Source organism: Meleagris gallopavo, chromosome 2 (assembly GCF_905368555.1).
Source record: "Meleagris gallopavo chromosome 2, MGAL_WU_HG_1.1, whole genome shotgun sequence".
Lineage (NCBI taxonomy): Eukaryota > Metazoa > Chordata > Aves > Galliformes > Phasianidae > Meleagris > Meleagris gallopavo.
The window spans coordinates 31038225-31065573 of record NC_139405.1 but is presented as its reverse complement, the minus strand read 5'-3'; the positions used below and the strand labels follow the sequence as shown (position 1 = coordinate 31065573).

At 41.4% G+C, this 27349-nt stretch overlaps 2 protein-coding genes across 6 annotated transcripts in view; both read left to right on the top strand.

Annotated features, from left to right (window-relative positions):
* The first annotated feature begins 469 nt into the window (after nucleotides 1-469).
* On the top strand, nucleotides 470-15008 carry YIPF4 (Yip1 domain family member 4). The gene is made up of 6 exons (XM_085219530.1): nucleotides 470-745; nucleotides 3660-3813; nucleotides 5971-6142; nucleotides 8363-8440; nucleotides 10010-10123; nucleotides 12352-15008. The coding sequence occupies exons 1-6, from the start codon at nucleotides 652-654 to the stop codon at nucleotides 12487-12489; spliced, it is 750 nt and encodes a 249-aa protein (XP_085075656.1). The 5' UTR covers nucleotides 470-651; the 3' UTR covers nucleotides 12490-15008.
* Nucleotides 15009-15811: 803 nt separating this feature from the next.
* Nucleotides 15812-27349, top strand: part of BIRC6 (baculoviral IAP repeat containing 6) — a 169334-nt gene continuing 157796 nt past the window's right edge. For all 5 annotated transcript variants that reach the window (XM_085219529.1, XM_085219526.1, XM_085219527.1 and 2 more), the window contains exon 1: nucleotides 15812-16194. In XM_085219529.1, the coding sequence (XP_085075655.1) occupies nucleotides 15948-16194 (247 nt within the window). In that variant the 5' untranslated portion in view covers nucleotides 15812-15947. The remainder of the gene's footprint in view (nucleotides 16195-27349) is intronic.

The following is a 27349-nucleotide window of genomic DNA, read 5'->3' as shown; positions in this document are numbered from 1 at the left end:
CAACCATATTCATAGGGGAGGTTCAGACATGGCATTATGAGAAACTTCTCAAGCGTGAGAGCAATCAAACACTGACACAGACTTCCTAGCGAGGCGGCCGATGCTCCATGTCCGTCCATTAGACATCTGGATAACGCCCTCCTTAATAACTTTTAACCTGTGTTTGACCGCTAACGCGACCAACCGGAGCAACTCTCCGTTCGAGGCCCCGTGTTCGCCGCCCGGCGGCGGGGCGGTGCGACGCTGAGTCGTCGCTTCGATTCCGCGCACCGCCCCTCGGCGCTTACGCACAGAACGGCCGCAACGGCGCCGCGCGTCTGACGGGGGAGGAGGCGGCGACCGCCGCAGGCAGAACGCCGACCCGGCCCGGCGGGCGTTAGCTCCTCGCCCCGACCAATCGGCGGCCGCGTTGCGCCGGAGCCGGACCGCCCGCTCTTTGGGACGGAGAGAGGGCGGGCCCTGCGGAGGCCAATCGCCGCCGAGCGGCGGGCGGGGTGAGGCGCTCGGTGCCGCCCCGTGAGGCGGCTGCGCCGTGGCCCTCGGGCGCCGCTCAGCGCCGCGGCCGCCGACCGGAGGCCCCAGGCAGGTTCAGGCCTCGCCGCTCGCCCCTCGCCGCTTCCCCCGGGCCGCGGCCCCGCGGAGGGCGGGGAGATGCAGCCCCCGGGCCCTCAGCAGCCGCCGCCGCCGCCGCTCTTCGCGCCCAACAACGGGGACTTCACTTTCGTCTCCTCGGCCGACGCCGAAGGTGAGCGGGGGGCCGCTCCCGCCGAGCGAGGGCCTCGGCCCGGCCCGAGGGCTGCGGGCGGCTCTCGCCCCCGCGGCGGAGGCACCGGCCTTCTCCCCGGCCCGCCGGCAGGGCGCCGGGCGCGAGGCGGCGCCGTGGCGGTGTGTGCGTGGCAGGGCCGGCGGGCTGCTCGGTGCCCTGACGTAACCGCGGCGGGCGCTGTCCGCGGCGCCCTCCCGCCCCCGGCGCTGGCGGCTCGCTGTCCGTTAAGTCGCGCTGCCTGCTGGCGCCCGGCGTAGCCGTGCTCGGGGCTGTTTCGTACGGTAACGAGGGGTTAAGCGGGGACTGTGTGTAGGTGAGGGGGCGAGGTGCGGCCTACCTGCCGTGCAGGCTGCGTACCTGTCGTGTAGCTGCGTGCCGTGAGGGCGTATGTCTCGGCGCTGTGTGGAAGAGTCAGCGTTGTGCTACCTTATTTTGATGGAGAACGACCCTTGGGTCTGTAGCTATTTAAATAACCAGCTTTCTACTCCATCTGTATAGTTACCCAGTAGTTGTGGATCGGGTTGGGAACGGTGTACGTCCTGGCTCTCGACTCTGGAAATGAAGAATTGAAGTGAAACATCACTACAGAATGCTTAGCTCTGTTGTTTGGTGAGCTTGTCAGTTCTTCTGACAGGGAATGCTAATCAGCAGGTACAATCCACGTTGTTTTATTTTCATTTTCTTCCACTCTTCCACCATGGCCTGAGAAAGGAGCTAGGTGCCTCCAGAAGAAGACTCTCAGGATTCTCCCTGGAAGTATTTGTTGAGAGCTATACCTACCTATATGCTGGACCTGAGCCATAGTAAGCACCTGTCCTGTAGGTTGTGTTGAACAGGGTTTGGCTCTGCGTTCTCTGTGGGCACAAGCAAGGTGTGATCTCATCCCTGTTTGAGTGTAGCCCTGTGTAGTCTGCAGTGTTCTGCCTGTGACAGTGATGGTGAAAACATCCTGATTCTCATTAGTGAACAGCAGAAACATGAATTCCTGTCATGTTCTCCAGTGCTCAGTTGGCCTGCTATTAACTTTTCTGCCATTACAAAGCAGACTAAAGAAGAGGCAATAGCAGATTTTTTCCCTTGGTTTCTTCAGCTTTGTCCCACCTTCCAAAACAGACTTAAGATCATGTTAATAGGTATCATGATCTATAATGTGGTTGTAGGTATTCTGTAATCATCTTCTGCTAAAAGGAACATCGGTAAATAAGACTCATGTAGAAGATTTCTATCCTCAAGATGGGTTGTCATCAATCACTGAGAACAGAGAAATCAAATCAGTGGCTGATTGGACTGTTAGTTTCTTATTTTGGCAGGCACAGTTGTGCGCAAAGTGTAACAAGGACCCTCCTTGCAAAGCAGTGCTGTGTTATAGACAAACTGATAACTTTAAAATGACAGAAGGGTCCAACTGATAATAGAAGACTTGTGAGCCTTTCTCTACCTTGAAGTTCAGGCTTTAAGAATCAGTCTTTCCCCCTCCCTTCTCCTCTGAAGACAGCTTTGCTCGCATCTGATGGGAATGATATTAATGTGCTTATGAGTACAGGAGCAAAGAGAAGTTTCTTCTTTAAGTTATTTTATGAGGATTCTGTGGTGATGATTTTCTCGGAATCAAAACAGTGGATGGTTAGTTATCACAATTATGAAATGATTGAAAAGCAGTAATGGGGAAGCTTCAATTTAAACTGGAGTGGCCTAGCAAGCTGATTTAGGACGGCGAATCCTGTTAAATTAATTGTAATACTGAGTGTAGAGTAAATGATTCAGTAAATGCTGGCTGAACACTGTAGGACGTCCTGTCATTGTAAGAATCTAAATTCTCCAAAACCATGTTGCTTTTGAATAGGGGTGTCAAACGTTATCCACAAATGTGACGTGGCTTCTGTGTCAGTATGTGTTGCAGAAACATTTCAGAAGCACTTGCTGTAGCTGAGTATTCAGGGAAATTCATACATGTGCTTGTGTGGAAAAGTACACAACGATACAACTGCAAAACAAGGTTTTCTTTGGTGAAGCAAGATGATGGATGAGAGGGGAGTTTTTGCCTCTCAAAACTTTTGTTACAAGGTTCATGCAAAGAATGGACTTGTTGCTGTGTTGTGCTTTTATGCAAAAAAGTAAATTCCCAAATTCTTGGAATGTGTACTCTTACCATACCCTTCTGGTTTTTTATTACTTCAAGCTGCTTAGTGTATTTTCAGTTACTATTTTGTCTTTTTCCCTGGTCTATAACTGACAACAAAGTGAATAAAATTAACATTGGTGACTTTGACACAGCTAAAACATGCAGCAGTTGCTTATGTTTATGTTTAGTACTGTGGTAGAGCAAGATGTTAGTATGTTAAAGAGCATTCCTTGCATCTCTCATTATTGAACAGAACCTGGGGAGCTCTAGCAGTATTCTTTTTCCTAATGTTTTCCACTGTTTTAAAAGCAGATTACAAATGAGAAAAGCTACAAATGAGAAAAGCTACAAATGTTTTTCTTCTGTGAGAAGCTGGATGCAAACAGAATAGTTTGGGTGCAACAATGGGCTCTAAAAGAGATAGAGTGGTCAGCAGAAAATGATAAATAATCCACAGTTCACGGTATGATAAGGCTTTCGTTAGTTTAACTCCTTTATGCCTCTGAATGATAAAGCAGGAATTGCGGCATGCTCTGCTATCTAGAAACTAGAACTTGCTAATTGGAGTCCTAAAACAACTTTGTTACTGTTGCATAAAACCAGAAGTACTCTTTCAGATTATGTAACTGTTGGTGTATGACTTTGAATATTTTGTGGTGATGACCTGCACATGTAGCTTTTGTACATATTTGTTTATTTTGCAGTAATTTTGAGATCAAATGTATTTTGGCAAAATAAAAACATGTCTTTTCCTGTCCTTTTTTCTCCAAGATCCTAGTGGGTCCATAACAGCTCCAGATGTTAAGCTAAATCTTGGAGGAGAATTCATCAAAGAATCGTCTGCAACTACATTCCTGAGGCAGAGGGGATACGGCTGGCTTCTGGAAGTGGAAGATGATGACCCAGAAGATAACAAGCCACTCCTGTATGTACTAATTGTTTGTGGGTATCTCTTTGTTAGCTGTGTAGGGAAAACAAAGAGCTTGTAAGTCCTCAAACTGTCTCTTAGTCTTCTGCCGTGGCTAAAATTCTGGTTGACAAATTGCTTGACCAGTTAGTCTCTTTTGGTGCGGGAGTGAAAATGCTGTTTTTTGTTACGGTGGGTTTTGTTTATTTTTATTATTTTTGTTCGTTTCTTTAGCTAAAAAAGAGACTTGTTGTTCACTGTGGGAGAGGAAGGAAGGAGGAAATAAAATCAAAATTTCATTACATTATAATTATAGAAATTTAATGGCTTTTGTATTCTTATCTGTTGATCTTGTCATGGTTTGAAAAACTAGATTATGTTCTGCAGCAGGGTTGCAAGTAAGGTAGCAGAAACTTTATATTCTCTGATGTTACCTTATGAGGTCTTAAGGGAGATTACTGTTGAAAGACAGAATGTCTTTGAAACTGCCAATGTCCGCCTCGCTTGTTCTGTTCACAGAAGCAGGATTGTCAGAAGAAAGCTGTATCTTGAGGTTGTTGCACTGAGGGGGGGCTGCTGGGGTCTCAGTCTGTGTTCTCAGTCTGTGTTCTCCACCTAAGCAACATCATTCTTGTCTCAAAGTTTTCCTGTGTTTAAAAATAATGATGCTTTTAAAAGTGGAGTGAGAAGGAAAGTACTCTGAAGAGCTGAAGTAAGAGCTCTGAGAGAAAGCAGGTGCCTGGAGAGCTTGATAATGAAATTGTTATTTGAAAAGTACTCGAAATGCGCAGAAGTAGCACCTGTGTGACTGAGTCTGCTCTGTAAACCTGTAATTTTTAATTAAGAAATAGAATGGCGTACTGAGGTGACAACACATGAATTCCCTCTTTTGTGCAAAGTTGTATACCACACAAAAAAAAGCAAGTTTGTGATTCAAAGACAGCTCTGTGTTCTAAAAAGCCTATTCTTGGAAGTGAGGAGAACAAGCCAGGAATAATTTTGTAGCAAAGAGGACAAATATCATCCTCCTAACAGAGGAACTCAGTCTGATTTCATGTTGCAGCTTTTATGCGGTTCTGATTATTCCCAGAACGTGTCTTGTTATGAAGCCTTCGAATCTGAATGCTTCTATGGATTTAAATAATAGCAAACAGCAAAGATAAGTTCTCTGATGCGGTGCTGTCACACAAGCATTTTGTTCAACACTTAGATTATTTCTTTCCCTCATTGGACAGCTGTGCTTTTGGCACTTGTCTCCTTTTACAGCGATCATTTCCTCTTCAGTGAGGTAACTCTCAGCTTTGTGGGAAAGAGCTTTTTTACTTGAAGCACTATCAGAAGCCTTAAGAAGTGACAAAGAAGTCCACAAAGGAAATATTTCTGATATGCAACTGTCAGAGTGGAATATATATATATTAAATAAACAAAGGAGAAATGTAATACTGCTTTAAAATGGAGAAAAAATGGATGCTTTTGGTCTATTCCTTTATTCAGGGTTGTGTTAAGGAACAATTTTTGTTATTTAGGCACAGGTTAGTAACAAAAATCGTGACACAGCCTCAGTAACAGCAATCGTGAGATGGGCTTAAGAGAATCAATGAGCAATACTTCATTTTTGAAAGAGAAATTGCGATGTCTTCATTTCTTGCTTCTTCTTTATTTTCTATTGATCTGATGAGATATATTTTGAATGATATGGGATTAGTGAATGTAACTAACATATTTCTTTTAGAATTTGAAACAAAATTATTCCATAACAAATGTGCTCATGGCAAACTTCAGCATAGGAACATGCAGACATCCTACTGCTGAGTACACATCTTTGACTTCTGTTTCCAATTTTATAGATGTCACACGTTCCTGTGTGCCAGAAAATAGATGTCCTGTCTTAATGTAGACTATTATGATGTGCTGTGGATGTTCTCTATTCTCAGGCATGTAATTGATTTTTGTAGAATAAAATATGTCCGTGTCATACTGGTTATTGAATGTGTGATGAGGGTATGGCTTTGCTTTTCTGTGGACAAATTGTTCCATTGCTTGTCAGGGCTACAGAAAGCCTTATGGTGATAGGAGACCTGCTCTGTAAACCTTCTCTTAGTCCAGGAACTTAATTTTTATGATCTGTTTCATTTCTGTGCTGTATAGTAACGCTCCCTTGCTTTACAATTTCAGGGAAGAACTCGACATTGATCTGAAGGATATTTACTACAAAATTCGATGTGTGTTGATGCCTATGCCGTCTCTTGGGTTTAATAGGCAGGTAGTGAGAGACAATCCAGATTTCTGGGGTCCTCTGGCAGTTGTCCTCTTCTTCTCAATGATTTCATTATATGGACAATTTAAGGTATGTACAAACTTTCTACTTAAAAAGAAATCAGAACTAAATTTGGGGACATTATTGCTAAGCAATTTGCATTCTTATGTAAGCAGAAAGTCTCTTCTTCACATATTAATGTAGGGCATTCTAAATATAGTTTTTTGACTTAAAATATAGAAAGATAGCAATAAGAAATTTATTAAATAATCAACAGAAAGGTTAATCTTTATTAAAATGTCAGGCCTTTTTATATAATAAAATGAAAGAAAGATGTGGTTTCTAGAGGAAATAGATCAAGCTAATACATTTATAGTCATTAGTGAATCTTTCCATTTTAGTTGTAACCTTTTGTTAACTTGCATTCTATTACTAAAAGGAATACCAAAGAACATTTGTGTTGATGTCATGAATTCTAATTTCCCAGCAGGTTAAGCTATTTGTTTAATCTGTGATATATTACAATGCTTTTCTGGTATGTTTAGTCTTCATTAGTGCACAATACTCTTTTGTCCTCTATGCTCTGTTACCATAACTTTCCTCTGGTTAATAGAATTTGCTATAATTATTTTTGATCTCAAGACTGAATAGTTGTTTGAAGGTACTGTGCAGATTTACTTGGCTTCTCTAAACACAGTTAAACTCACATTCAGATTGAAATAGAGAAATCTATCATTTACAGTGAAAATTTGAGTGTGAGCCTAGGTGATGTTTTTCTAGTAGTTAATTGCATCCCCTATGGAAATCTTTGACTATGTGTAGTTACGGATTTTTTTTAATTACAGCATAGAATAGCAGTAAGGCATACATGTAAAGTAGCAGAGTATGTGCTAGGATTTTTGTGAAAGGCAAGAGAGGCTCTCTGTGGCCGCTGGCTTCCATTTGGTATACCAAACAGTGATGAGGATTTCACTCTGTCGTGTTTCTGTGAGACTTGTAGTGAGTAGACCAAAACACCGTAGGATTCAAATCTTCTGGGTGCACCGCTTAACTGTTTTCTAGACAAAGCAGGGACCATCCCTCAATCCCATGATGGATCAGTTTGCTGCTGTTGTTTGTGTATGTACTGTGTGTGAACAATGGGCCTAACGTTCATTAGGAACATGGATTTACCATATAGATTTTAGAGTGGTATTTTTGTGTGAGAAAGGAAAGCTGGTAGCTAGCAACAGAATGGCAGGATAGCAACAGCTAGGCTAGATGAACTAGGTGGGCTGTAAGTTGAGAGAGATGAGCATTGCTGCTCTAAGACTTTGATCTGGTTCTTTTAGACAGTGGAGGAAAGCAGGAAGTAAAATGAGGACGTGTTATTTTCACAAATAATGTTTATATCTAGTTTCTTTTCAAGTTACATGATTTTTTATCAGTTAAAAAAATAAATACCTTCATCCTCTTTTTGATTCTTCTGTAAATCTGGAGCTTATTTGAAAAAATTGAGTTGAGTACTGATGTTCATTTTTAAAGCTGCCATGGTACAGTTGAAAACACAAAGAGTGGATTGACATTATTATTTCCATCTAAGCAAATATTTCAAAAGGGCGAGCTTTGCTTCTATTTCACCCAGGGGCTGAACCCCAGGAACACCTAACTTACTTTGAAGGTTCTGTTAAGCTGGAGAATGACTTTAAGACTTCTGAAACAATGAAAGGAGGAGGAAAATAATTACTTTTTTTTTTTTTTTCCCCAGGACTCTTAATCTGTTTCTTAAATTGTAATCATAATGTTTTATCAAGAATTAAAGTCTTGTGCCTTCTGAGTATTCCTGGTCTGGGGAAAGAATTAAGTTGTGTCCTTACAGACGAAGGAAGGAGAATCTCAACTCTTTGTAGTTGACTTAAGGCAAAGGGCTGACTTAAGGAGGAAAAAAAAAAAAAAAAATCAAAACCAAACCAACCAAACAAAAAACCTGAGCCAATTTTTTTGAATAAGTGAAGATGTTTGAGTGATCTTAGCTTTACTTTTGGCTAATCTCTTCCTACTCTGATGCAATAGCATAGTACTTACAAAGTACTGTTTAAGCATTCCTTCTTCATCAAACTTACCATTACTGCGATTTTGTAAATGTAACATCTGAATTTTATTTTCAAGCTCCGTTGTGGTACTGAATAAAACTGAATAAAACTATTCTTGCTGCAATTCAGAACTTAATTTTGTGTAATAAAACTCTTGAGTGCAATGAGGCGATTTATGACTTGTCCTTTCTTACAGTGAAAAAGAGTAATGTCAATTAATTGTTCTTTCCATTTTAAGGTTGTTTCTTGGATTATAACTATCTGGATATTTGGATCCTTGACAATTTTTTTACTGGCCAGGGTTCTTGGAGGAGAAGTAAGTACCTCTAATATATGAAAAGTTGGTAGAGGGGAGGGAATTTCAAAATCTCTTGGCTACGTTTTTCAGTAGTGGCTGGCTTTTCTTAGTGCTTGACTTTTGACTTTGTAGCCACCTAAGAATGAGTGAAATTGAACACTTCAGTGCATAGATTTCAGGTTCTTGGTCACCAAAGTAGAATCTAAAGTATAGAAGTGGGCAGCTGCTCTTGCTGTGCAGGCATGGAGTGCTGGATGTGTTAAACTATCTGCAAATTCTTACCGCAAATCTCAGAGCTTGTTGTGTGTGCCTCTGATCCAGAGCTGAAATCCTTTCTTGAGGTCAGTTTTTTTTAAATGCTTTCCATTTTTTTCAGGCACTGAGCTAAATGGGGCCATTTATCTCACTTTTTTGAAACTGGGCTGGCAGCAGTTGCATAGCAGCCTTTTGTACAGAGCACCTACTGGTGTTTGTTTTCATCCTTGGCCTGATGGAGTTCAAACCCATTAAGGGATGAAAGTCAGTGTATGTACTTCAGCTGCAAAGCCCATTGAAGTTCTGGCCTACATCCCTCCCTCTAGCTGCTTGCATCAGCAGGGTTGGCATAGCTGTTAAGGCTGTGTTTAAAAACTGAGTCACTGAGTGATTCAGGTGTAAACAGTATCATGGCTTACAGCAAAGCCCTACTGTGGAATGGTCACAAGGACAGAAACTTCTGAAAGTGGATTTGCAGTTTAAAATGCGTTAATTGTCTTATTATTATCACTGATGAGTAATTTTTATATTTTTACTATGCATTTTCCGTTAATGATAAACTAGTTTTGCAGACTTCCTACGTTATTTAAGTTTGGTGTGGTTTGGTGGTGGTCTTTTTTATTTTCTACTTTTTAGGTTTTTCTTTTAATCATAATTGCTAGAGGCTTCTTGTCTGAAAAGTACTTGGAAAGAAAAAGCTTTTATGAATGTGATTGCGTGGTATTTTAGCATAGCAGCATAATCCAGATGTCTTCATGTGGCTCAAAATGTAAAATTATCAGAATGTATTAACTGGTGAGAAAGGGGAGGGGGATCACTGTAGCTCTTCGGACTTGATTGTGGAGGACTTACTGCCACATGAGGTTGCTTAAAGACAGTTGCTTGTCTTGCTGCTATTTTTCCTAAGTAAAATCCAGCAAGTCCAACTGAGCCAAGGGACATTTCCAACTGCAGTAGGGAAAAATCATACATTTTAATACCATGAAGCTAATAGCAGTTGTGAAAATACTTTGAACAAATCTGTTCAAGGTAGTCATAGTGTATCAGGTTCTAGATCTTGATCTAAGTGCTTCCCTTAGTGTTAAAATTATCATCTGAAGTTATTTTCACTTTGGTTTTTGAAACAAGTTATATTTCTTAGGAAGATTAACTACAAAATTCTAGAGGATTGAATAGAAAAAACAGTTTGCGTGCTAGCAATCTTCCTTTGCCTAAAAATTCATTAATTGTCAACACATTTTTATGGTTATTCATACTGTTATAACTGGAAAAAATTGTGTGATGAAAGTAATTTTGTACTAAAGTTTGTTTTTATGTGCTTGAAAATTCCAGGTTGCTTATGGCCAAGTTCTTGGTGTGATAGGATATTCCTTGCTTCCCCTCATTGTCATAGCACCTGTACTTTTGGTGGTTGGATCATTTGAAGTGGTTTCTACCTTAATAAAAGTAAGTTCAGTAACATGTATTGAGAATTGTTTACCGTTGTTCTGAGTCACTTTCCTAACACTTGAAGTATTAATCCATACAGGACAACACCTGTTGAAATACTCAGAAATGTAACCTGAACTCTGTGGTTCTTTTGGTTATGGCTGCTAAGCAACTTCTGTTTTAAATGTTTCTTTTGAGCATTTGGGAACATACAGTCTCCAAGGAAATATAAAACCACCTGTTTTTATAACTTAGCTTCTGTTTAAGTATTTTGCCGTATTATATTAGTTGCATTAAAAATTAAATAGGACTATCATTTTTAAAGAAGGATGCATAATTAAAAATCAAAATGAAGTATCTGAAAATAAGCTGTTCTATCCCTTCCCCCATCATCAAGTTTTAGTTATTGCTGTACAGAAGTAGAATGTGAGGCACAAAGCAAAAATAATGTCCTTGATACTACCTGCTGTTGGACACCTTTGAGGAAACTAACATCATTCCCTGATGGATCCTAGAAGTGCATGATGTTCTTGAACACTTAATACAACTCTTATAGTTAGCTTTTGAAGTCATTGCTAAACTTCTGGCGCTGACTGAGAAAACTTTTTGAGATCTCGCTCTGATGATTTGATTAATTTCTGTCCTATTGTCTTGCTGGTTTACAATATAATTGAAATACAACTAACTGTATGATAAACCAGAAAGCAGCTCTGCTTGTGATTTGATAACTTGAAATTGCTATTAGGGGATACATTCAGAAAGCAAATTATTAACTTGGCAGTTAACTAATATGTAACTTAAAAATAAATACAAGTAGTTAATGAAACATCTGTTACCTGATTGCTAATAACCTTACATTAACTTCAGGGCAAACCTATACAAGTTCCTACCTTTGGATGGTTAGTGTGAAAATGCAGGACAAGCTCCATGGGGTCAAAACTACCTACACTGACAAGTACTACTTCCTACGGCTTAGGAGCTCTGGGGACACAGATTCTTTAGTCTTAAAGCTGGGGAACTTAAATAGGGAAACAGCATTAGTCAGTTGTCTTCCAGTTACAGTCAGCAAACTACTTAAGCACCTTGATTGGTTTGGGTGTTGTTTTTTTTTTTTTTTTGCTGCAGGTTTCTTAATGTATCAGAGAATTCAGTCACAATCCTGAGATAATTATTATATATATATCTAATAATTATATTTTTATATATATTATTATTATTACTATTACTTCTTGTTCATCTCCGCAGTCCCAGTTCAGGCAGCTCAACCATTATATGCAGCTGGGGTTGGTCTGTTTTTAGCAGTGGCAGTTGAACCAGTCACACCATTCATCAAGCATCTAGAGCTTCTCTGAGAGCACTGTGGGAAAAATTCTTTACTGGGATTCTGTTGTGTCTGCCCTTCGCTGAACAGACCTTTGGCCTTGCTGCTTGCAGGAAATGAGTGCTTTTCCTTTGTCGTTAATATTCAAGTTGTTGCCTGAGGATAAAAGATGTCCCATTATTTTTTGCTGAAACCTTATTAACTTGAGACTTGTGTCAAATTCACTGACCTGAAGACTTTGAAAAATGAAGTTTTAAAAAGTAGGAGGACTAACTGCATGTAACATAGTGAATACTTACACATAGTGATACTTTCTACCAGTCTTCTGAAATGGTTAGTTATTAACTGAGGAAGCAATCAAGTCTTTGATACAGATTCTATTTTGGGAAGCTTCTCATTGCACCTGAAAGGAGTAGGAACAGAAAGTTTCAGTTTAAGTTGGGGGCCCATAATTAAAGTAAAGCTTATGAGTCAGACAAATCCTGAAGTAAAAAAAGGGCAATTTAACCCTCTGGTGTATGTCATAAGAAGTCAAGCATAGCAACTTTTTTCTTCAGAGAAAAAAATCAGTGTTTTTTGAGTTGAAGAAGCTTACAGCTTGTATTATCCATGCGTCTTATGTTAGAGAAAACTTACTATAAGTTAGCTGCTTGCCTCAGTAGAAATGTTGTCTTAGTCTAAAGTAACACCTGTACTTTTCAAGACTTAAATGATTATTCATAGTGTGTTATTTCATGTGTGGGGTCAGAAGTATTGCTTGTGAGGTTTGCTTTATTATTTTCTTTCTTCCACACAAAGTGGTACATTTCTAATTACGTTGAAAATAACTGTTGTTGTTGTTGTTTTTGTTTTGTTTTTGTTTTTTAATTTTGAGCAATTTTCTTATGGCATCAGCTATATGAAGACCATTTGTTTTCTATTTCAGCTGTTTGGAGTCTTTTGGGCAGCATACAGTGCTGCATCCTTACTAGTCGGAGAAGAATTCAAGACCAAGAAACCTCTTCTAATTTATCCCATCTTTTTATTATACATTTATTTCCTGTCCTTGTACACTGGGGTGTGATCTAGTGAAAGATGTGGCCAAAACCCATGTTTTCTTCACTTGCAGACTGATAATGCGTAAGATTAAGGAGGCTGGAAATAATACAAGTGACTGTTTTGTATCCAGTTGTCAAGATGTTTTAAGATTGAAGAGCATATTTGTGTATATTATTTAATGAAGTAATTGTAGCTATATAGATTTGTATCAAAGTTCTAGGTTTGTTTAAGACTCTTCAGATTTTAAAGAACAAAATAAAAGACTTTGTGTTTTATAAAAATGTGTAGCAAAACCACAACTCTATACCTGTGCCAAAAGCACTAGGACCAGATTACTATATTAGAGGAGAAAAATAAGTTAATTATAACAATCTCAAAGTGCAATTTTTTTCTTTCAAGCTTAAACAGCTGGCTTTTTTTGGCACAGCGAATTCTGTAGATAATATATATATTTATTAAACAGTCCTTATTGTTCACAGAATAGCCTGTATAATGAAGACATGAAGATACTACTTATAATTTAGTGCCTCAATTACTTTCATTTGGCTCTTGAGTTTTTATAAATTCCAATTTGTTTCCAAAATATGTATATATTGTGTATTTTGTATCTATGACTTGCGTGTAGCATACGTACTCCTTGGTTAAGGATGTATATTGGGTTTTCAAAATTTGAAAATACAAGTATTTGAGGTCTTCATTTACCATCTCTGACTAAAGGAGCAAAACACTTACTGTGTAACATAAAACATTAAATTGCTTCTTTAGAGACACAAATTAATTTACTCCAGTTTTAAATTTAGAAAGAAACAGGTGAACGCCTTCCTCAACTGTAGTGCTGGCTTAGTGTCGGAGGGGAAAAAAAAATCCAATTTGTGTGCTCTTGAAATAGTGTTTTATGATGACAAAATAAAAAGAATGTTTCCCTAAGTATATTTTATAACATCTTGCTCTATTTTTTTTTTTAAATAATAATGACATTTAACCTGCATATACTTTTTTCCCAAGGTTGATTCCTTACAAAAAGGAACAGTGTTTGTAAGGTCAGATTCTCTCCCCCCGCCCCCACTAAAAGAGCTAGAACTACAGCCTCAGTAACAGTCTTGCTAATTTTGACTATCCAAGGATTATGTAAGAATGTGATGACATTAAATATTTCCTGTGTACTGTGTTGATTGCTTATGTAATAGTCCTAACGGTAATGTTTCTTCACAAGAAAACTCCACTGAAATTCACTTTGCATGGTACTTTGTTATTTGCAACCTTCAGTATTCAGCATTACCAAATAGATCTCAAGTATCTTTTATTATTTTTAATCTCTGGTTGGGGGAAGCATTTCCCTAGCCTTTTTTTTTTTTTTTTTTTTCCTCCTCTCCACCCCAATGCGGGAAATAATAATCACCCATGGAAGGGAATAGCAAGGGCTATCTTTGATCCGTAATGGATGTATTTCCTTGTGAGAAGTTTCTCAGCTTTTTCAACGGCATAACTTGCCAGTTTAGCAACTTATTCTTACCGCTCGTTGTTGATGCAAAATACAAATGTAAATTCCAATTCTACTGTGACTTTTAGCTTACTTGGACTGCTTTTCTGGCTGATGCTTGCGTTGGTTTGAAACAAAACTATTGAAAGTTGATATTGGACATAAAACTGTAACGTAATATTCTAGCTTGTAATACATTAAAGGACAAAACCTGGTGGAGTGACTGACTTTTCACCTAATTTTTGACTTCTGTGGAAGTTTTGGTGGAATTGCTGTAGTCATAATAAACCTTATGCTGGCAGCTTAGTTCTTATCTGGAATATTTTAAGAATACTCATTGCCCACTTTAAAAAAAAAAAAAAAAGTTAAAGTGATGCACACTAGCTTTATTTTGAATAATAATCTGGTCTTATCTCTTTCATGGCTGTGTTTCTTAATCAGGACTATCAGGCTGTAAGACTCCAGACAAACACTGAGAGTTCACATTTAATGCCACTGCAAACATGAGAGGTAAGGATGCACGTAGTTTGCTGTGCTGTCAGAGGGCTTTAGGCTCACCTCCTCTTTGCATAGCTGTTCTGTTGGTGTTCATAATAGACCTGTGCATCTGAAATGACTATAAACATTGAGGATGCAATAACGTTCTATTTTGTCTTGAAATATCTTCATTTCCTCTGTATTAGCGTTCTGTGAAACTGATAGCTGCAACCGAAATGTTCCTTTTGACAGACTGGGCACATGTAATATGCAATGTCAATATGCACAACAGTACATATTTTGTACGCAATTGCAGATTTGCACCTGTTACTCCGCATCTTTAGGGTCACCTTTTGCATATGCCGTGCAAAAATATGTACAGACAGCTCAAACGGTTCTCATAGTTTGTAATAACTTTGCATTCAATAAACTTATTTTTAGATAAGGTATGTGTAAGTACAAGATGTATTTTATAAGAGTTTTTAATTAAGCTTGTTTACGTCATGTATATTTATTAAGGCACACCTCTATTCCTGTCATCCATCCCAAGCTTTGTGACAATAAATAAATGCTGGGCATAATAAGTACACAGCTTTTATTTGTCATGTATGGACGCCCGCTATCTACCAGCAACGTGGGCCTTCAAGATGGAGCACCTTACATCAAGATGGAAACGCACGATCACCACGTGCTCTTTGCCGTACGGACACTGAGCAGTTCACGGCTGCACACCTACTTGGAAATTACATGAAGCCCTTGGTCTGGCTCGGAGGCACGGACACGTTCCCGCTATTCTGCTAATTCGAATCCTTTGATAAAGAGGCTCCCGCACAGGGGAGCGCTGTCGCTGAATCCCGCGGCTGCTGAGGGCAGCCGCAGCCTAAGGGCTCCGACGCCTCCGTAGCGCCGGCTCCGCCGGACCGCCTCCTGGTGGGCCCAGGGGCTGCCCGCTGCTACGGCAGCACAAGACCTGTCAGTTTTGAAGCCCGTTAACATGTCGGCGTCCTCGTGCTGCCCGCGCCGGGCGGACTCCCCCGGGAGTTTCCGCACCGTTCTCTCGGCGCAAGAAGAGCGCGCTCCGCGCGGGCCCAGCTTTTCCCCAGAGCGCTTAACGGCACGGCGGCGAAGGCACGGAACGAGCGGCCGGCGCGAGGCGCGGCCGCCGCCCTGCCGCCGGGGGTGGAGCTGCTGCCGCCGCCGTCAGGCGGTGCTGCTCTGCGCGCGCGCGAGCGGCCCAGCAGCGCGCGGGAGGCTCGCGCCCCTCGGAGGCCGCGCGCGCGGCCCTGCTCCGCCCTTCACTTCCCTCCCGCCCGCCATTCTCTGTGACGGGCGGCCGCTCGTTCCCTCCTCCCGCTCTCGGGCCCGCGCTCGGTTCCGCATCCGGCGTGATTGCGTCACTTCCGTCTCACGCTGGCGCTCTCCCTTTCCCCCTCTCCCCGGACCCGGATGGTGACTGGCGGCGGCGGCCGGGCCTGTCACTGAGCGGCCCCGGGCCTCTTGTCCTGAGGGCGGCGGCGGCCGGTAACATGGCGGCAGCCTCCTGCTCCGCGGCGGCGGCACCCGCTGGGCCCGGACCGGGGCCGGCGTCGGCCGGGCCGGGCTCCTGCGAGTGGCTGCTGCTGCGGGACGGCTGCCTGCGCTGCGACGCCGACGGGCTGTGCAGTCTGTGCTACCACCCGGCGCTCAACGCCATCCTGGCCGTGACCGCGCGCGGCGCCATCAAAGTCATCGACGGCACCTCGGGGGCCACGCTGCAGGCCTCGGCCCTCAACGGTGAGCGCGGCCCCGCGGCGGGGAGAGGCGGCGGCCGCCGTGCCGTGCGCCATGGCGGCGGGAGGGGCGGCCTTCGGGCGGGGGTCGGCCGGGCCCGGGGCAGCGCCGAGGGGCGTACCCGGCTCCTCGGCGCCTCTCCGCGTTTGCGAGCCGGAGCCGTTCGTGCTCTCTCCGGCGGACGCGCTCGCGTGAGCAGCGCCGGGATATCTGCGTTCCGTAACGCGGAGCGGCGTGGCCGCTGCGGGCTGAAGCGCGGATAGAGGAAGAAAGGGCCGCGTAGGGCGGCGTTTTGCCGCTTCGGTTTTTCAGGTGTCGGCAGCGTAAATTTGAGCCTTTGAGCGTGTTGTGCTGGATGGGCGTAGTTCTCGTTGCTGTCGATGGGTGATTGTGTAGTGTGTGCAAGTACTGAGCCTTCAGCCGGGTTCGTTAAGAAGGCTTTCTCAAGGGCGTGATTTGTCTTGTCGCTAAGAATTATTGAAGGTTGAAGTCGTTCTGAAAGTTTTTTGGTAGTGCGTTTTGAATGTACGTTTGCATTGTTCTCTAGGCTGCTGAGTGTCGCGGCTGTCTTTGATGCTGGTAGTAATGTCTTTGCTGCGATGGTCAGGCTAGTCCATCTTAGTGGCCTTTTCTAGCTTAAACTGTTCAATGATCCTGTGATAGAGAGACGCAGTTACACGCTGGCTCAGGCTGCAGCATTTCGGTAACTACTAAGCAGTGTTCTCTGTTGCCCACTGATGTTTTTTACTCTACTTACAAACCAGATCTGTAGGAGAAGTTCCATGTGCAACTCAGGCTTTTTTTTTTCCCCTCGTTCGTGCATTTGTTCTTAGGCTGTGGTACTTGATAGAATACTGCAGGATGTTTTGTTGTATGTTGTGAGAGCAGACCTTGGAATAGAAATTTGTGCTCTCACTTGTTGTGTGTTTTGCACTTCGTTTCTCCTTACGGTTGCAGAGTTAACTGTTGTGAAGTGGATCCAGCTTTGCTGAGTGGTGTGAGTGAAGGATTGACAGTTGTCACCTGCATGTGGCCTAGCAATGTCAGCAATTGTATGGATGTGACACAGTCTGAGTAATATATGTACTTTTACCTTGAAAACAAGCAACTGTATTATAGTGCCAGGTTAAAGAGAACAAAACAAAAAAACATGATTTTCTTTCACGATTCGAAGTTAGGTGCATTATAAACTCGTAAGTGGTTGAAGAAGAAATAATTTCTGTGGGATTCAGCTGTCAGCTGCTTTTGTTGTACCTTGCTTGTGTTGAAAGCAAGACTCTTGTATGGTGTTCTCCACTTTGTTCAGAATTCAAGTCACTGCTTCTAAAGTACCCTTTCTTCTACTTTACTCGTTTCTCAAGTGCTTCTACATTAATAACTTCCATTTCTTTTCTTGAAACTGTTACCACAATCTCAGTTGTGGGGGAAGCAGGCATAAATGGAGGACTTGTTTTGTAATTGGTTGCCTGTGTAGGAAATGTTTGATGTCCACGAGCAGAAATGAATTCTAATCATTAAAGTCTGAGGTTTGGGTTTGTGGGTGTTTTTTTTTTTCTTCATTTTTCTATGATAAAATTCTTGCAGGGGATTTGATTTAGTATTCAAAACGCTAATGGCAATTTTCCCCTACATAGTAACTATTTAAAAATAACTTACTGCTCTGCCTGTGTTACATACATTCAGCCACACGTGCGTCCAGTAGTGTCAGTCTTCCTGCAACGGGAATGACTGCAAAAGATGGATTCTGCTCCTCCTCACGTCAAACAACAGAGCTGCTTGCAATGTGACCAAATATCGTCTGCTCCCAGATGGCTGATGGTTCTGTTCAAATTTATAACCTGCACTAATTTGAAGAAAATACAAGTGAACGTCATTACAGATTGAGACTGACGTGGGTGTCAGAAAGGGGGTACATCTCAGCAGTTGGTGGCTGTTGAGGCTGCTGTTGACTGTGCTGATTGTTGTTCTCAGCCGTTCTTTGGAACGAGGAGAAAAAGAGAATTCAGCTGTTCTCTGATGTCTGCTTACTCTGTGTGGGATAAACTCTTTGAGTGTCAGATGTTGGTAGCTGGACACGCAGACTGGCTCTGTCCCTGTGTGCTCCCCGACATAAATGACAAGTCAAAGTATATTGTTGCTACAGGGGCTTCTGGTGCCACACCTAAAAATAGAGTCTCTAGGAATTAAAACTGCTCCTCTTGAGAAGCTGATGTCTTCCTTGGTGACTGGGCTGGAGGCCTTTTGCCCTGCCAAGAGGTTTGTGTTGGACAGAAATGCTTTTGCATTTTGCTTGTTGTTATCTATGGGGATAAAAAAAAGACAAACAAAACCATACCAGCCTTTTTCTCTAGAAAGCAGAGGAAGAAAAAGGATCCCCTAACAAGAGAAAGAAATAAAAATGCAATAAAATGAAATATCACCAAACCCTGGTATTGCTTTCATCTGCGGTTTGCTGTGAGAAGATATTAAGCTTTGAGCTCCTTCTTAGTGAAAAGATTGAAGCTGTGGAATACTAAAATCAGTAGAGCAGTGGAGCCTGCATTGATTACAACGTATATGCGGATTGCTGTCATTGATGTATTAAAAGAACAAGATAAAAGATTCACAGCCAGAAGGCAGTTCAGTTATAGATCATGTCTTCGTGCTTCCGGAGATTTGGATGTGGTCTCTGGCCTTTGTGCTTCAGTTTCTGATGTCAACATAATTGATCTGATTTATCTGATGATCTGGGAGTTGTTCTTCTGAGCCCAGTTGCAGGAATTCCATGAGGAATGCTTAGGCTTTTCACTCCCATCCTGTGCTTCTTTGGGATGCAACAGTGGATCTTCTAAGATCTGCCTCCTGAACATGTGCAATCATTTTCTACTGTTTAAGTCTGTTCCTTCTGTGGGCTCTGTAGGTGTATTCAAGACAGCCAGGGATCAGTTGCAACAGCTCAGGGTGTGATAATGAAAAAGAGTGTCACTGGTAAGGGGAAAATGAAGTGAGTATTTAGTGTGAATCTTTGTCTTGCATGGTTAGGATTGTTCTTTCTATTCTCTTAAGTGAACATGGTCACTTCAGAGAGACCTGCAAGCAAATGCAAGAACGGTTCCTGTGATTGCTGGCAGTTGAGCATTTCTGCGTGCATGTTGGTAGTGGTCACTTTGTAGGGACTAGTAGGAGTCTGTCACACAAGTCTGTCGTGTACCTTATTCCTGCTTAGGCATTTCAGTACTTGCGTGCTTCCAGTTTCAAGCTGAATGGTGATATCCAAAGAACATGAATGATTCAAATGCCAGTTTCCAGATGCAGTGCTAAGAAAGAGCCTTTTCCTCTGTCTTGAAGAAAAAAACCTAAAAAGCCTTCCCCCAGGCAAAATAAAATTCTGCAATTTCAGGCGACTCTCTTCGTGTTTGTATGATATTTGATTTGTCAGATCCTTTTATTTACAAATGAAATAAGAAAACTGTGTGAACTCAGAGAGTGCTGCAGTTCCCAGGGAAGCTTGACCAGGAACACAGGAGGGAACCAGGATGTACTGTCTGAGGGACACTGACCATCTTAAATGTTTCTGTAGTTTTTTTTCTAGAGGAAATTGACATAGCAGTGACATCAGAGTCTCATTTGCTAAAATATTGAGTGTTTGCTTGCTAGAGTCTTCAAGATGACTATGCAGGCCCTAACAGTCAAAGTACAGACCTCTGAATCCAGTTGCTTAATATAGAAAGTTATCTGTTCATTGTATGCATGCACCAGTTCCTGCAAGGGAAACAGAGATTCTGAATTATCACCAGAAGCCCTCGTGTTCCTGTTCCTCCAGCAGAAGAATTTAGAAAGAAAGAGATCCCAGCCCAGGAGGGGTCATCTGTGGCAGCAAGTTGTCCTCAGATACCTTTTCATTTTTATTTTCTGCATTTCTATGTGGTGCAAGAAGACTTCTGCAGCTTGGAAGTCATGGATGGAGTTTGCACTTTGTGTAATCTCTTAGAAGATGCAGTTGGGATTCTCTGCCATCCATTTCTAGACTTGAAATGCATGAAGGGCAGTAGCAGCAGTTCCATCTGTTTCAAGATCACTGCAGTAATACTGCTCAAGTAATTTCCCTTCATTAGAGTCAATTCAAATCTTTGTATCATTTGTTTAATTACAAGATAAAAAAAAAATCTGATTACATTACAGTATTGCTAGGTATTTGACAATGTCTTGCTTTTGAGTATACTTGGACTTGGATGACAACACTAATCTGGGAAAAGTGCTCCTCAATGAGATCATTCAATTGATTTATTGATCTGAAGGTCATTCATGAGAAGTCTTAAGTGGAAGTACAAAACAGTAGGAGAATTGTCAGATTTGAGTTGTGTTTAATACCAGTGAAGATTGTAGACTGCTGTGTGCTCCATTTGTCTGCTAGCTGAATCAATGTGTGTCCCGTATCCCCTTCCAGTGTGCATCTTAGCAGCTTATCAAGATGCTGTTAAATGATACTTCCAGGCTCTGTGGAAACACATCTGCATTATATTCTGCAGAAGCTAAAATAAAAGATCAGTTCTTTTTCATAGGCTTTTAAAGGAGTTTTTACATTACTGCTTATTGCAGGGATCCAGAAGTGACAACAAACAGTGATGGACGTGTATGCTGTGTTGCCAGGCAAAACATAAAAATATTTTTTTATTGACAGATCATTCGTATCTTGACTGATGGATTCATGGCTGCCATCACAACAATAGTGCTGGATGAGTGAAAATTTCAGAATCCTTTAATGTCAGAAAATGAGAAATTTCCTTTCCCTGTGCAAATGGAACTTGTAAAAGTCTTCTGCAGGCAGGAAGATGCATCTTGAAATGCTCCCAACTGACCTGAAAGGGAAATGCTATGTTCTGCAGTGGGGATTTGAGCTTTGCCTTCCTGCTGTATTGCATCTCGCAGGTAGCTGAGGTACTTGTGATGGATGTGATAAGGCATCCATCTTTGGTCAAGACAGCTTTTAACACGCTTATGTGACAAACACTTCGGCGCAGCTCCCAGTCATGTTGTATACTGTATTACACAAAATGTAGAGATGTATATTTTCTGGTTGAGATAACTGGTTTCTTCCAGTTATCAAATTCTGGACTTGAACTAAGCAGATAAATCTCCGTTTGACTCTTCTGTAATAGTAGTATGAGGAAGGTTTTTGCTTTGGATTGGCCAGTTTGTGAGTTTATCTGTTTCCTCTTCTGAACATCATGATGTTCAATGATTTGTATCTGTATACACTCTTTTGTGCTATAATTGGTCCTTTTGAGCAGTCCTCTATTTTAGCTGGCTCTGTAGAACCCCTTTCAAAATCCTTAGTAATACAGTTTATAACAGTGTTTGCTATTGCATTGGAATTGATCACTTGAGCTTAAGTGTAATGCAACATCTGGGTTTTCTTTAGACAGAGTATAAGAAAAAATGACCTAGACTGAAGTTTCATTGTAGTTGTTTCTCTTGACATCTTAATAGTGATTGTATTTGTTGAGTTTGTGTGTGTGTGTGTGTGTGTGTGTGGTATTATCTGGTCTTTCAGGTTTTTTTCCCAAATACTTTCAAATCAGGAAACAAAATTTTCATCCTTGCTGCTATAAAGATTCTCTTAATTTTCTCTGAACAGTAGGACATCCTTAAAAATGTTTCTTTAGGACATCTTGGAAGTAGAGATAAGTTTTACAACCAGGCAGACTCCAGGACAACTTCTTCTTAGCACAACGTGTGCTAAGTCCTGTTATGAGATAGCAGTTGCTTGTTGTCTCTTCCCATGGCTCTGGAGCTGCTCACCAGTTCTTTGTTTTTAAATAAAAAAAAAAATTACACACAGATCACTTTGCTTTCCTGCTGCTTCTTAACTGATGCCACAGTATTGCTTTCTGCCGTTAGGAAGCTGTCCTTTAAATAGTTAATGCTGCCTTAATTGCAGTGACTGCTTGCAGTCACCAGAGGAGCACTTACTGCCAAGTGGACAATCGTAGAAAGAGCAGCTATTGCTCTCAGTTCTTCCATTTGGGGTGTGTGTGTGGATACCAATGCTTGGAGCTTCTTTTAGTTTCTGTGGAATCAGTTATTGGTTTTCATGCTGCCCGTTTCCTTTGCTGCCTTTTGGAAGGCTATCAAGATTTGCTAAAGACCCAGTGTCTACTGCCAGTCAAAAATAGACATGAAGTCTGGTTCATGCAAAATGTATTTGAAGATTTGTCTGTATACTAGGGTAAAGGGCACTGTGCTGATAAGAATGGGGGGGGAAAAAAAAAAAGCTTTTGTTTTACTGCCAAAATGAAAAGTGTAAAGGTTTGGAAATAACAACTTACAACTTGTCATGTAATTATAATCATTGTGTTTCACAAATTGTTGGGGTATTTACTAAAGCTATTCAGCAGATGTTTTACTGATATTCCTCTCTCCTCAGAGTAATAAGTAAAAAATTTGCTTATCAGTTTGGTAGTGTTGAAAATGAGTGTCCTTCATGAAAATGCATATCCTGTCTCATGTGCTGGTTTCTGAAGGCTTGCATAGTGTGGCGTCTGCCAGGCAGTTCTTCTATCCACTGTACAGTTCATGGGAGGGAAACCGTGCGATCAGTTGCACTCTCCTAACTTAAGTGAAGCAGGATCCCACTGAGTATTTGGCAGCTCTAGAAGAAGAGTTTGATGAATGCTGCTGACTGAGCAGCAGGCTATGGAGGCTGTCGGAAAAACTGCATATAGAAAGGGTGAGCTGAAAGGGTGAAGAATAGCACTGAGAAATGTGGTGAATTGGCTGGGTAATGGTGGGAAGAGGGCTGGGAGGGGTTAGAGAAGGGGGAAGCTGAACAGATGGCAGCAAAGGGAAGGTAGGGGAGACTTTGTTGGAGATCCAGAAGAAATTGTGGATATTGTGGAAAATTCAGTTGACTTCTGCTGGATCCTGCATCCATGTTGTATTGGAAATGAGGGCACGCCATGCTGCTAGATACTTTCTTTTAATAGTGGACTTTCTTCTGTCCTGTTTTCTATAGCTTTGGTAAGTCAAAATTAACATGCAGAGCATTTTTCAATAACTAATCATAGAGTTCCTCTCTACTTAATAAAAAGAAGTCCCTAGTCTGAACTTCTGGAGGAACCTTCTTCCCACTACATATTGAATGAGCCTGGCAGCCTTAAAGGATGAAGTTAGCTTTTGTGAATATCTCCTTACAGCAACACAATTTAGTATTTCAGTGTGGTGACTACATAAGTTGAACTTCTTATGCTGCAAGTAGTTGTCTTAAACGTACAAGTTTCTTCAATTTTGCTGTCTTTTCTGTAGAATTTGAGAAGGCATCCTGAAGAGTCATTTCTCCTTTAAATGTATCTTAAACAGTAATGGATCTGGTCTTTTCTACTTCAGCTTTGCTATGTGGAAGCAGTTATTTGGAGACGAACTCTTTGAGAATACATTTAATTAATTTGAAGCCCTTGCAAGAATTGGGTGGAGTTGGAGCCCAGTGTACTGGATTCTGAACTGACTCATAATGACAGAATGAGATCTTGGAGTTGTGCTAGAAATATGAAATACCAACTGAATGCTCAGTAGCGGTCACGTAAGTAATTACTAGACAAGTCCTCAGAAAACAGTCTGAGAATACAAATCCTCAGTGCTTCCATTTGTGCCATTTTGATAGTTCCATCCTCTAAAGAGTATAACAGAACTACAGAGTTAAGGTATGCAGTGGCTTGTGTTTTCAATGCAATCTAATAGCCCACAAGTATTCAACATAGAAAAAAAAATGATAGGGAGTGGGAAGCTAAGGCTCTGAAAGAGGTTTGCAAAATTTGGGATTTGTGAGAAATGTATTTGGAATGAAATGTAGCTTGCAGCTTGTGACTGGAGGCATCAGAAGAAATGAGGAGATGCTAGTTTAGAACAACTGCGAGAAATAGTAACACATGCAATGGCTGCCTACAGAAGGTAGTAGTGAATTTATAACAGCACTGTACAAATTGATGGAATTAAAAAAAAAAAATCAAAGGTCATCATATGAAACAGAAATGACTTTTGTTTCAGAAGGTCCCTGAGCAAAAATTACCCCAGGCTGCGTGTTACAGGAAGTACTGATGTATACGCGCCCTTTCGTTAGCTGCTAAGCACTTGACCTAGATCACTGTCTTGGATTTGGGGTGTCTGTATGGTTGCTGCCTTGTACAGTGTTACATTTTCTCAAAAGTAACGTAATGGAGATAAATAATAACTTGGTCATCTAATGTAACTGTTGAACTACTGCTGCAGGAAGGGAAGGCTTAGATTTCCTCCTGAACTGTTTTTTCTCCAGTCCAAACAAGGCAGTTCCCTTAGCCTCTTCTCATGTGTTGCATATTCCAGCTCCCCAGTCACCTCAGTTCCACTCTGCCAGACCCTTGCAAGTGCCCTGTCTCAAGTGGGCAGCCAAAGCTGGACACGGAATCCTGCATGTGGCTGTAAAATTGTCTAGCAGAGAAAAATCATGCTTTTTTTTCCCCTGAACTTATCTGTGTGATGAGTTTGTTGGTGAGGATGTGGTCTGACTCGTTCAGCCTTGTACAGTTAACAAATGTACAGTTAGAAGAGCAGCCTGGTTAGGATGGTATTTTACAGGTTTGTAGTTGGAAAAATTATCATGGTGGGAAGAGACAATCAAAAATGAAAAGCTCACCTGTGTCCTAGGCTTGCAGTAGAAAAGGGGTGATCTCCAGAAAGAGATCCTTCCCCACTGGCAGTCAGCCCCTAAATGAGGTCTAGGAGAGGTGCAGCCAGGCTCCACCCTTCTGGTCACTCATCTGAATTGCCTTCAGCTGTGCTCCCAGGGCTGACTGGGTCCTTGCCTCAGGTGATCAATCAGTTTCAGGCCATGATTCAACACTTCCTATACAAGCCTGTCCATCAAGATCACCAGGTTCTTTTCATAGGGCTGCCACCTAGACATTTGGTCTCCACCTTCTGTTGATGCATGGAGTTATATTCTGTAACAACTGTAAGACCTTGACATTGTTGAACTTCAGAAGGTTTATGTCTAGCCATTTCTCTGGCCTTTTGGAGGTTTATACAAATGGCATCCCAGCCCTTTAATGCGTCAGTTGCTTTTTGTTACTTCCCTCCTCTTATTTGATGTCACCCACAGTCTTGCTGCATGTGCGTTCTGTCCCATTCTCCAGGTCTCTGATGGAGATAGCAAGCACTATCAGCCTTTTCTGAATGTCACCCATAACTGCCAGTTACGTATTGAATCATTAACCACCAACTTTGGGCCAGTCTAGCCAGTGTTTTCACTCACCTTGTTTTAGTCCATCCGTCTGCTTTCGAGAACTCATTGCTTCTACCAGGATGGTAATTTGGAAGCACCTTATAATTTTGGGGCTTGGATGAGGAAAAGGGTTTAAAAAAAAAGAAAGAAGAAAAAACACCAAAAAAACCCCTAAACTCGTTGCTGCCCATCAAACGTGGAGTTTAAAAACAGCTGCAACTGGCAATGTATCATGGGTAGACTTGACTGAAATTTCTGAAAGACATTTTTCCTGAAAATCCATGGGGTTTTTTTTTTTGGAGGAAAAAAACAGAAGAATGCAGTGTTGTCTGATACGTTTCCAGGAGAACTGCAGGGACTGAAACTATCACAGCTTACCTGAGTTTCTACAAAGGAATGTAGACCACCTTGTAACATCTTTCATAGTTGTCTCTTTGGTGTAATGGTACAAATCCTGTGAGTGATTGCATTCTGTGTAGTACATAAGGCAGCAAAGGCATTTAGGTAGACTGAGGTCTGAAACGACATGAGGAACATGGGCACAAAGAGTTCTCCAGGGTCTTCCTACTGATTCAGTCTTCTGCTTTAGATCTGTAGAGGACAGAAGAACCCCATGTCTGCAAGCTTAGTGTTTGAGAGTTTTGATCTGCTCTGATCTCAGTGGGTTTTTGTTTGTTCTGAAACTTTGTGTTAATGTTAGCTTCTTGTTCTGAGTTGCTTGATCAGGACACTTTTTGTTCATAACACATGGTACTGTCCCATGTTTTAGCCCAGGGAATACATCTTCCTACACTACTTTAGCAATAATTATTTGAGCCAGCTATCATACAGTAAAACTGATACTGAAACAATTCAGTACTACTTGTTGGTGAAGGAAAATACGAACTATAAATTATGTCTTATTTTTGATTGACTAAATCCAATTCTGGCAAATAATAAAATTGCAAATTAAGTGAAGGCACTTCGCGGTGTGAAGCTTCGTACTTCTGCCTTCTTTAACAGTCATGCTGCTTAGAGAGCAATTTTAGTTTTCTTCCCTGTTTCAGCTCTGAATGTGGCTTTGATTTATTTGGTCAGTTTGGTCTGCTATTCCAGCTTGTGAGTCACATGGAGATGTAAGTATACATGGTGTCATTTAAAAGTGAAATTGTTGCTCATGAAGGAAATATGTAGGATCAAGTAGGTCTACTTCATGCAAATTGAACTTGTTTACATCCAGTAGATTCCTTTCCACCTAAGGTTGAGGATGTTCATGCTTTGCAAGAGGAGGGGCCATGGAGCATCTCCATGGTGGTAGCAGAGTGCTTTGCTGAGGTGATCCTTGGAGCGAATCAGGGGCTGCACTTCTGCCTTTGTACCAATCTCTTCTCTTAGTTTTTTGGATTTTGTTGTTTCAAGTAGCTGGAGATGTTCAGATCTAAGGATAAAATGTTAAGAGGACAATTAAAGCTTTTGGACTCCTGAAACTTTATTCACTTAGCTTCCCATGGTTGCAGGATTTTGAAGAGTACTGAGATACTGTTATGTTTTAGTTTTAGTTATAAATGGAAAAAATGGTATTGGTGCACAAAGTGCATTGCTTTGCTTGGCTGATGGGACCTCTACTTCTCTAGAAATACAGCTTTATAATAATAACAGGCCTAATTGCATTCATAGATAGAAATGATGGATATTCCTTTAGGTCTGATTGGTCTTGGATATTGGCATTCTGGAATTAGTGCTATGATGCATGCATTTACTGCTCTCACTTTATAGCTATAGATAAGGCCTAATTAACTAACTTAGGAATTATTTGTTGGGTTTTGTTCTACATTAGGAGCTTCTTAGCATGAGAATTATTAACAATATATTGTAGTGCAGTCACATTGGTCAGTAGTTTTCAAGACATTTTAACTTCTTGGTAGTAATAGAAAATGTAAAATA